This window comes from Pyrgilauda ruficollis, unplaced genomic scaffold (genome assembly GCF_017590135.1).
Source record: "Pyrgilauda ruficollis isolate IOZ18807 unplaced genomic scaffold, ASM1759013v1 scaffold29, whole genome shotgun sequence".
NCBI lineage: Eukaryota > Metazoa > Chordata > Aves > Passeriformes > Passeridae > Pyrgilauda > Pyrgilauda ruficollis.
The window spans coordinates 14,720,706-14,731,484 of NW_024524266.1; the positions used below are offsets into that span (position 1 = coordinate 14,720,706).

General features: G+C 36.4%; 1 protein-coding gene across 4 annotated transcripts in view; it reads left to right on the top strand.

The window, feature by feature from the left end:
• Positions 1–10,779, top strand: part of GK (glycerol kinase) — a 34,788-nt gene extending 24,009 nt beyond the window's left edge. For 2 of the 4 annotated variants that reach the window (XM_041472339.1, XM_041472340.1), the window contains 5 exons: positions 2,593–2,713; positions 2,906–3,049; positions 3,648–3,728; positions 5,156–5,242; positions 8,351–10,779. In XM_041472339.1, coding sequence (XP_041328273.1) covers positions 2,593–2,713; positions 2,906–3,049; positions 3,648–3,728; positions 5,156–5,242; positions 8,351–8,358 — 441 coding nt within the window. In that variant the 3' untranslated portion in view covers positions 8,359–10,779. The remainder of the gene's footprint in view (positions 1–2,592; positions 2,714–2,905; positions 3,050–3,647; positions 3,729–5,155; positions 5,243–8,350) is intronic. The other 2 variants (XM_041472342.1, XM_041472341.1) reach the window with 2 other exon arrangements.

Below are 10,779 nucleotides of genomic sequence, written 5' to 3' on the forward strand. Positions count from 1 at the left end.
AACAGTCAAGCCTTAATTTGATTACATGAATTAAACTGCTGTTATTTAAACATATTGATTTTTAAAGTAGCATCCTGCTCAAACCATGTAAGATGAGGGAAGCAGTGTGCTGTTTCTGTAGTGATATAAAGTACTTATTGAAAAAGGCTGACAGAAATTTCACCCAGGCTTCTGCTTTTGAAGCTGTGCTGACAGCCTCCGAGTCCTCAGAAGGTTGTGAAGGAAATTGGAAGTAGCACTCTAATTTTCTAATTCTTGTACTAGAAGTCAGGGTAAAGTTACAGGCAACTGAACTGATTTGTTGTCTGCTCCTCTTTCCTTGTCCATCCTCCCATCCATTCCCTCTCATGTGACAGCTCAGTGAACTTTCCAGCAGAAAAGTATCCCTTTTTTTGCTGGGCTATTTTTCTGCTGGATTAATGACCTCAGCTGCCTCACAGAGGCATTCAGCAAATGTCAGAATGCAAGGCAGGGCATGTGGCTGGAAGTAGGAGAGAAGGGAATAAAGCTGTCAGGCTGAGTGAGGGTGAAGTTCACTGTTCAAACAGACCTAACACTTCCCCATACGTTAGTCACTCTGATTTTATCACAATGACAGGAGTGCCTGATCAGGCAGTGGACACTCTTAAATGAAGAGATTAAATCCTAGTGACACAGGTAAAATATATTCATGTTTTTCTAAAGATACATCATTAATTCTGCCTTGTCAGAAACTAAGTTATCTCAATTCCAGTGAAAATGGAAGTCTTCAGGAAAATCCTTCATTCTAGGTCACATTCATTGGAGTTCTTGCTTGTTTGTGACATTCACTCTTTCTGAGTACCTTGTCATCCAAAAAGCTTCTTCCATGCGCAGATAGATGACGCTTGTTACATTTTTTCTTCCAGAAGGAATTTTGGAAAAATAAGCAATTTTTCACTTCTAAGAGCTGTACAATGCTGTCACGAGACAAAATCTGAATACTTGGATCCTTGCTCTTCATCCCAGCTCTGTACAATAGAGATAGCAACAGCATGACCATGATTTGTTTTGTTCCTTCATCCCTTCCTGGCTTCTAGCATTCTTTTTATTATTTTAATCTCTGCTGAGTGCATGCTGATCCAATTTGCTCTTGCACAGTGGAAAACAAACCCAGAGCCTCCAATGGTGCTGAAGTTCTGAATGGTAAAAAAGGCACATAATATTGCCTTAGACAAGAGTGAAATGATGTATGTGAAGGAAATAAGTAGTATAGTACTGCCAGCAAACTTTGTGCAAGAATCCTGGTTTCCAATTTATTTCTTGTGCATTGAACAGTGCAGGCCCATAGGCAAATCCTGCCACCAGGAAAACTGGCCTTACTCTTTCTACCTTGTAATTTTTAACCTTTATTTATCCTGGGCAGTTCCTTTAGTTCCTTTAAAGATTTTTCTGGTAAGGGACCTTGCTGGCTTACTTTCTGGAAACTGGGAGAATCTCCTGGATAGTTCATCTATATGTAGTTTTCACTGTCTTGCAAGCCTACAATTTTTTTGTTCTTTTTTAAGTAGCATGTTGACTATTCCTGCTAAATATTGTATTACTGGGTACTTTGTGAGCTACAGAACAGGGCAGAGTGCACTGTAGTTTTAGTCTTTTTTTGTGGTCTATGTTGCTTTGTCATTTAAAGCTGAGAAAAACAAACCTCTTTTTTATTTAAATACACTGAAAAATTACAGAGAGAATATCATACTGTACTTGTTAATGTACTGTGCACTGTTAATGTACTTGTAATGCACCGTACTTCTGCACTAGTCTTATAAACTGTAAATGAGACATTTAACTGACTGCTTTTACAAAACCCTACAAAAAACACTATTCCGTATTTATTGGTGGTTACGGGGTAATGCCATGGTGTTACCAGTAACTTAGGTTTGAGGCAAACCCTCTAAAAAGCATATTGAGAGGTATCAGTGAATTAAATACTACATCTTAGTTAATTATCCCTTGCAAACACTTCAACACTTTTCAGCTAGAGACTGTGCCCAAACGAAGGAAATATAATTCTATTAAAAATTACACTAACAGTTATTTTTGCTCTCTGTCTTGTTTAATATAAAATTCTCCATTTTCAACAACTAATTGAAAATATTTGAAGAGACTGCTCTTTCAAAACATCTCAACATTCCTCAGTTCTTATTGAAGAGTCTTCCAGATGGCCAAATGTTTTAATTCTTCAATTATTTAATCCATTGAATTAGAGAAAGTATCTAGACAAAGGATGATCAACTAAATAATTTATTATTGCTGCTTCCTTTGTTAGCTTTGATAGATGTTCTCATCAGCTTTTCTTAAAATTCCTCTCAGTCCATGTAAGCAGCACATAGGATTCATCAGAGCACCTGAGGAGAAAGGTATTCTACACTAGGATTTCTGTAATGAAGAGAATGCACATGCTGCGTGTTAAACAAAATGGTGCTGTCATTTTGTCTGTTTCAGCTTTTAATGTATAGGAGAGAGGATTGATCTACTTAACCCTCTTCAGCAAATGCTGTAGTATCAGTGTTTTACACTCAGAAGGTATCAGAGCATTTCTGTGCAATTAAATTGTAACATGTATTACTCTTATTTAAGATTCTAGATGCTATGAACAAGGACTGTGGGATTCCACTAAGTCAGTTACAAGTAGATGGAGGAATGACCAATAACAAAATCCTCATGCAACTCCAATCAGACATTCTCTGTATTCCAGTAGGTAAGATGAATTTACAGCTCTTGAATTTACAGCTTGCTTTTTAATGCTGGAGGCATTAGTTTGTAATGGCTGTTGAGAGCAAATTGGGTAGTTTGTTGTTGCATCTTGATAGATATGTCAATCTTTAGTTCTGATGTCATCAAGGTGACTTCCATTAAAAATCATTATGGTCTTCTCTGTGCTTTGCTTCAGTAAAGCCATCGATGACTGAAACAACAGCCTTAGGAGCTGCTATGGCAGCAGGAGCTGCAGAAGGTGTCGAAGTTTGGAGTCTGAATCCTGGAGATTTGACAGCAGTGACATGTGAACGATTTGAACCACAGATAAACCCAGAGGGTAAAACCTTTTTGTGTTATCTGAGTTGCAAACTTATTTTTTTCACAGATGTTGACAGGAATGGTTTTGGGTACTCTTCTTTTGTCTTTAAAAAGCCTACATTAATTATTGTTCTTTAGCTATCTATCTTTCTCATCAGTTCTAAAGTGCTTGTAGAGATGGAAAGTGTGCACTTGACATAATTAATCCCTGTGCAAGATAAATGCTTTTTTGTCTTTTCAATTATTTCTTAATTTTTGGTACATAATTTTGTCTTGCCATTTTGATTATAATTACTTCCAAATTCCCTACTTCAAAACAACATTTGAAGGGTTTCTGCATAAATATCAATTGCTTAATTTTTGTCCTACTTGTAAATCTTCTTATTGGTGCACGTAAAGAAAATTTCTTTTATTTCTTCTTACTATGCATAACTGTGGGGTTTGGGGTGGAGTTTTTTTGTATTCAAAAAAGGATTTTATAACAATTTCTCTGTGCAAACAAATTATACTGTGCAAAAGAGTGAAAAACTCATATTGCCATATCTGGTTCTTAAATATTTGTGGTTGCATTCCTATGCATTGAGAGGCTTTTCTGTTTTCTGATTTCTTAATTTCAGAAAGTGAATATCGCTATGCCAGGTGGAAGAAAGCTGTGATGAAGTCTATGGGATGGGAGACATCTGGCAGTCCTTCAAATGGTAAACCAAAAATTAATGCAGGTCAAGTATTATTAATTAGCCAGTTAACCTAGGGAGCTCATCTTGCTTTTGTTGACCTTTTCTGTTCATACCATCTCTGGACTTTTATAGTGGTTTAAAAGTCATTACTTAAATCCACTGTGGAAGCAAAGCAGGTGAATAGATAAGCCGGGTCTTCCTCCTGAATAGCTGCAGGTTTTGCAGGATGGCCCTGGTTTACAAAAGAAAAAATCTCACTTGCAAGACGAGATACAGCACAATGCTTAGAGCACAGGGACTTTGTAAACTTTCTTATACCATAACCTCATGCTGCAAAGGAGAAAAGTTCCATTCTGTGGTTTTGCTTGCTGTATCTGCCTTCATTATTTGCTGGGTAGGAAGGAGGGATTGATATCCATATTAAAATCTATTTGACCCATAGGGGGTAAGAGCAAGGAGTTATCATAAAGTAAAGAATTACACAGACCTATTGTTTACATACAGAAAATATGAAAAAAAACTTTTGAGGGACTGAACAAGAATTTTCTTCTGAAGTAGAGGGCTTTCTCATCTGTCACATTTGAATTAAATTAAACCTGCAGTCTTCCTGTGATCTATAATTTGAATGTTTATTTTAGTACTATTTTGGGATAAGTTTTTAGTCCTGAGTAATAATATAACACATCATTTATGGGCTTTATCCTCATTTAATTTCCCTTTTATTGGAAAAACTATTAAAGTGAAAAATATTAAGTAAAGAATCCTCAAAATTTAAACTCCCTCCACAACCCAAAATCCACAGTTGGAGCCCTCAAGCTGCATGTGGCCACTTTCTTCTTGAAAGCTAAAATTTTCCTTTTGCCATCCTAAATGTTTGCTTAAATACTTTATATACACTGTGGTTTACAAACAATTCTGCCAAGGCTACTGGGAAGGGAAGCAGGTGAATTAACAGGAGCAATATGATTCCCTTCAGTATTGACCTTTATGATTTAGTACCCTTACATCCAACCTGATGCTTATCTTACAAGAATAAAAAATTCTGCCTTGCAGTACATAAATCTAGATGTTTTTTCTTCAGTTTATGTGAAGAGATATGTTTATCAAGACTTACTTTAGTGATTTTCTGGTCTAACACCTGGGGGGAAAATGTTATTTTCCTTAGTTCTTTGATACTTTAGGGGTAGGTTGGGATTGGAGAATACTGGAAATGGGCTCAACCTAGATAGTGCTGACAGTGGAATTTGGACTTGAACTCTTACAGAGAGAACCTCTTTGAATTATTATGGGGTTTATGCATAATATTTTTTTTTAGTTCTTCTGCAAATGTCACTACATTTGTTACTTTTTGCTTTTCATATATATTTAACACATATACTGCAATTTATATATATATATTTCTCTTTTGATTTGCTTGACTGGAAACACCATCCCCTGGATGCCATCAGGTGACAGTAGTATCTTCTCTAGTCTGCCTTTCAGTATTTTTGTTATGAGTAGCATGCTAATGTTAATCGGAGCAAAGTACCTCTCAGGTTAGTTATTATTTGAATTAGATCACTTTAAAAACTATCTGCACTATTTTAAGTTTTGGGGTTTTTTGTATTCCGTCTGTTTCTAGCAAAAATGACTGATGCTTTTTGTTGTTCATGCACACAAACATTTGAGGGTGTGAATCAGGCATAATGTGCCTAAGGGAACCAAGGGAATGCCATCTCAAATCCATCCTCATGTGCCATTTAATTTGTAGTTGTTGGATGCACATGAAACCTTGGACTCTCCTTTGTCTGTGCAGATTGCACACAGTTTATAAAAGGGATACAGGTTGGAGCAGCCTAGCAGAGTTCTGCATTGCCTGCTTTACAGTGTGCATGGCAGATAGAATAAGGTTCCATCCTTTATCCTGTATTTCTTCTTGCACTGTTTTTAATGATTTTGAGGACCTTGTTTAAATTAAGTGAAAACTATTTCTTCTGTCCCTGAAAGGCTTCATACACCCATTTGATTTTTCTGGACCCCTTGAAACTATTGTATTGTTAGAAATCTTCTAAAATCTACTAAAATCTATAAAACATTCTTCTTGTACTTTGCTCTTGATGGATAAGTGAATTAATTTAGTCTAAAAAGAAGAGACCCTAAAAGGCTTAACTGCAAAACTGGGAAGGGAGTGTGTGCATATGCAATGAAGATGCATCTTCAACCTGTTAATATACAATTTATTTTAAAAGAAAACTCTTAATGTAGATGACAGTTACTTATGCCAGAAGTAAGACATTTCGTTAAGATATTCTTACAGTAAGAAGAGGAAGTTTGATGATGTCATTTATTCCTTGTCACAGAATTTCATTGCAGAGAAACTATTTTACAGTATAGGCATTGTTGCTGCTTAGTAAGCTGTTTGGGGGTTGTTTAGTTTTTTTGTTTTGGTTTTGGAGGGATAGGCAAGGAGGTGTTAATAAAATAGACAGTTGAGGACTCTAGCATGCTCCTGTGGTGATGTGTTTGTATTTTGTTTCTACTCATTCTGTCTGAATTAACTATTCAACTGTAATTTTCCTTGCATGGAAGAGATGGTTGCAGCTTGTAGGAGAGCTAAAATCAAGCTTAAAAAGTGCTAGGCAAAAATCAAAATGGATTTTCAGTTATTTACTAATTCTGGAATGTATCTGTGAGTGAGAAAGATCTATATTATGAAGAATAAAATAAAACCAGCTGTGAATAAGTGGGTAAATTTTTAACAAGCTGAACAAAGTAACATGAATATAAATTCCAAGTCAGGTGCTTCACCACACAGAGGGTACTTAAAATAATATGGAAAGTCAATGATAAATGAGCAAATAAGCAACTTAAATTCTGGGATTGCTTTTTAAAAACAACTAATCAGTAACCTGCATATTAAACTTGCACTGCTGGAACTCATAAGAAAAAATTTCTTGTTCTCTCTTCTTTAAGCTTGTCAGTGCCTTTCTGACCCACAACTGAGAAACATATTAATATCAACTCACTGCGACCTTTATGACCTTGTTTTCAGATAACAGTAACTACTGATATGGTTACTGTTACTATGTGTATATAGTTGTTATACGTACCAGTATAATTACTCTATATATTAATGTGTTGCTTCACTATTTACATTATAAGCTTGGGAAGAGGAGAAGTTTCCTGTTCTTTGTTTTGGAAATGATGAGGTCTAAAAAGGAGCAGCAACAGTGATGTTAGGTACAGGTTGTAGTTTTGCCCAGCTGTGCGTTAGTGTAGAACATGATACAGAATTTGCATTATCAGTTGGAGCACGGCTGCTTCCCCCTTAGACGCTTGCTCTGGTAAATATCCTTTGTTTTTAAAAGTTAGAACTTGCTGACCAGGCTTTCCTTCTAATTCAGTGCAGAAACTCCTTTTAATTAATTTGGTACATTTTATATTTTAGTGAAACACTGTAACTCCAGTGCAGTCATCAGAGTAGTAGGTTTGAGGATTGAATTTGGGGAGGATTGAATTCGTCCTTCATGTGCTGAAACAGCAGTAAATCTCACATAGCAACAGTGCTGATGTTGAACATGTCTCTCTAGGGCAGGGCCATGATGTTACAGCTACTGAAATGTGAAGGGAAAATCTGCTGTGCCAGAATAGAGAACACTAGCACAGTAAAACCCCATTTACAGAACTGCTAAGCTGCCTTTTTTTGTGGCACCTGATGTCTAAACAATACTCTATTAATTAAATAATTTCATAATTTCACCAAAATCAGGCCAGTTACTTGTATCTTATTTTATGACCTTCATTCTTCTCTCCTGGAGAGAAATGGGTGGTATTTTTCACTATTGAAGCAAGGTGTATATAACAACTGGAGTTCTTATGCTAAGATTTTTTTAAGTTTTTCACACTCATTTTGGAAGTGGACATCAGAGAGATTTCAGTACATTCCATAGCTGTAGGTTTTTTTTTGTTTCTTTTGGGTTTTGGGGAGTTTTTTTGCAGGGGGTGGGTAGGAGTTAACTGAAGATGATCCTATTTTTTGTTAGACTCAAATTTAAATAAATGCCTTTGTGGGCTTAAATTGGCATCTCTCAAGTCAGGTATAGTTGGGATTGGCTATATATGAGGTCTTATGGTAAAGTTATTTGACTTTATTCTCACTGAATGAGACATCAGTGCTGATCAGCAAAACTATATTGTCCCTGCTTAAATACCCTGTGGGTTTGGGTTTTTTGGTAAGATTTTTTTTGTAAGATTTCCTTTTTAGTTTCTTTTGTTGTGATTGTTACTGCCAAATTGTGTACTAATTTATATAAAGGGATCACTGTGCAGTTCTGCAAGATAGTTGCAATAATGTTTTCCAAATTTCTGAAAGTTGTACTTATATTTAGAAGAAAATAAGCTTAATTTACCTTTTTTCATTCCTTCTACTTGTTAAAAATTTACCCATCTTAGTAGTGTGGTCTCTGCTCCCCCTACTGTGCACATCCCACACACTTAAGAGCTGGCTTATCTGGTGTCACACGACATATCTAATTTATAATTGCAGTAGTTGAAAACAAAAGTTGGTTTTACTGAATTCCTCTTATAGCTCAGCTGTGTTATAGAGTGTTACTAATGTTTTATAATAAGTTCTGTATTCCTAATGCACACATTTTTTATTTAAGGTAAATGAGGCTACTTAGTGGACTCACTGGATGCAGCTGATTTTTTTGTTTCGGTTTTTTTTGTTGTCTGAAGAGATTCCACCACCAACGTGATTATGCTACTTTTGTGGTTCAATCTATTCACGAATCCATCTGTCACCAGTCCCTGCATAACTTCCCAGTGGTGCACTGAAAATTCAGTCTTCAGCCCTTCATTACTCTGCTCCCTTACCCAAATCAGCTCCAAATGCACTGGAAGCCTTTGTGTGGACAATCTCACATCATCCCCTAAAATTTCACAAGCCCTAGCTTTGTTTGAAAAAGTGGTATGAAAAAAACCTGCAGTCTCTGAGGTAATGATGGCAGATGTTTAGCTGTCCTTTTCAGGAGTTTGGTACTTCATGCAACACACTTCAGAAAGTTAATGATGCACTATGGAACTTTATAAACATCTTACAATTCTTCCAGCTGCTGTGAATTACTTTTCATATGCCAGTGATTGCCAAAGATGTTTTATTGTAGTTGCCACTGGTGTGAAACACCTTCCATGGTACAAACTTTTTAAACACTAGCCCAAGGTGGATTGCCATAGCACACATTGCCTCTGGTTTGGCAATGAGGAGTTTGCTGCTGTGGTCCCCAGAGTATTGCTGAAACATTCAGTTGCAAGGTTGAAAAGTTGGGTTTGGCTCTGGCACATGTAGTCACTTGGCCCATCATAAGTATTTATGACACCAAATCCTGTAGTTGTACCTTTAAAGAGATGAGAGAAAGTGGTGTTTTGGTTAAGGCCATGTTTCATCCTGTGGTTTTGTGCTAGCTTGGAAAGACAAGTTTGATGCAGCATGCTATTGACAGGACAGCTGCTTGATATCTGCAACTGATAACTTTTCAAACTACTCTGTGCAGTGCACTTTTCTTGACCAATATTGCATATATCCTGTCATCCTGCTTAAGTGACTATTTGTTAAACTGTAGAAAGTTGAAGCTAACTTAGTTTTCATTAAAGAGGGTCCACTCAAAATTAAATATCAGTGCTTTAGTTCTTGATTTCATTTAGTATATCTCAGGGACCAAAATCTCCCTTTCAGTTTCCATGTCCGTAGTTTTAACTGCAAGATATTGCAAAATGTGCTGGGACAATCCAAAACCCTGGCTCGGTAGAGTAAGTACTGGCACCTGAAATGGGCCACTGGAATTTACAGACAATGGTGACAGCTGAATCCCATCCACTTTGAAATCTTTTGTTTTCCACATGAAAGGAGTGAGGTAATAATCTTATCTTCAGCTTTTCTGTTTGTACCAACAGCATCCCAAATGCCAGCCTTATTGGTTAGGTCAAAGAGGTGTTTTTGTGTAGTGATGTTAGACCAGTATGGAATGGCAGCAAGGTTAAATGTGGGAACACAGATAATTTCAAAGATGTGTTTAAATGCACTAGGAGTTAAAGGGAGAGGTTTTTTGTGTGCATTTGTTCTTAAAGATTTTTGTCTTTAACGAAGTTTTTCTTTGATTAGAGGCTTAGTTTTTAAAAGGATGTTATATGTCTGAAGCAATGAATTGCACAGAAGTTCAGGTCTGTACAATATATTTAATATCAAATGCATATTAATTGCCTTTTTATTGTCAAGTGCAATGACTTTTGAAAATGTGACTTTTAACTTAGAAGATAGAGAAGGAACACTTTTTGTCCTGTGGTTGTGTGTATTACTTCAGCAGAGAGAAGGGATTTTGTATACAAGTGAATATATAACAGCATCATTCAAGTCCTGTCTCTCCTGTAAATACTCACATGTGAAGTGTGACAGCCAAAATTTCTGGTGTTTCCAGTTTGTGTTGGAGAGGTGAAGAGTGAAAAAAGAATATGATCCCATAGAAAAAAGTCTCGTACTCCTTACCTTTACTCTGAGCTGTTTCTGATCCCACTGTACCCCGAGGAAGAGGAGTGGAGCAGCCTGTGGAGCACAGGGAGCAGGGGTAGCACACACCTCAAACTCTGGACTTCTGAATATGACCTCTGAGTCTTGCCAAAACCACTGAAGTGCTGGACCTGGGAATGAATAATGCTGAAGTGTTGCCTTTGCCCATGATAAATGTGGCAGGGGGAAAGCTTGTACCTAACAAGTAGGAGAGGGAATTTTTGCTGCTTTTCTGACTTATCTTTTACAGGGAAACACAATTCCTATTAATTTTTCACTGAGTAAGAATCATTATTTTATTTTCAATTGCTGTTGCAAATGTTTTTTAAGAGTTTCACATCACTGTTAACTTTCTACCAACATAGTTGAAATATATTGTAAACTGCTTGTTGGCGGGGAGGAGACAAACTGTTAATGTTAGCTTTTTCTGAAGCTGTGATTTATTATTTTTTTTTTTTATGAATTACCAGTTTATAAATTCTTAATTGAGAAATGTATTAACTTGGTATTAAAGTACCATAAATGAATTGA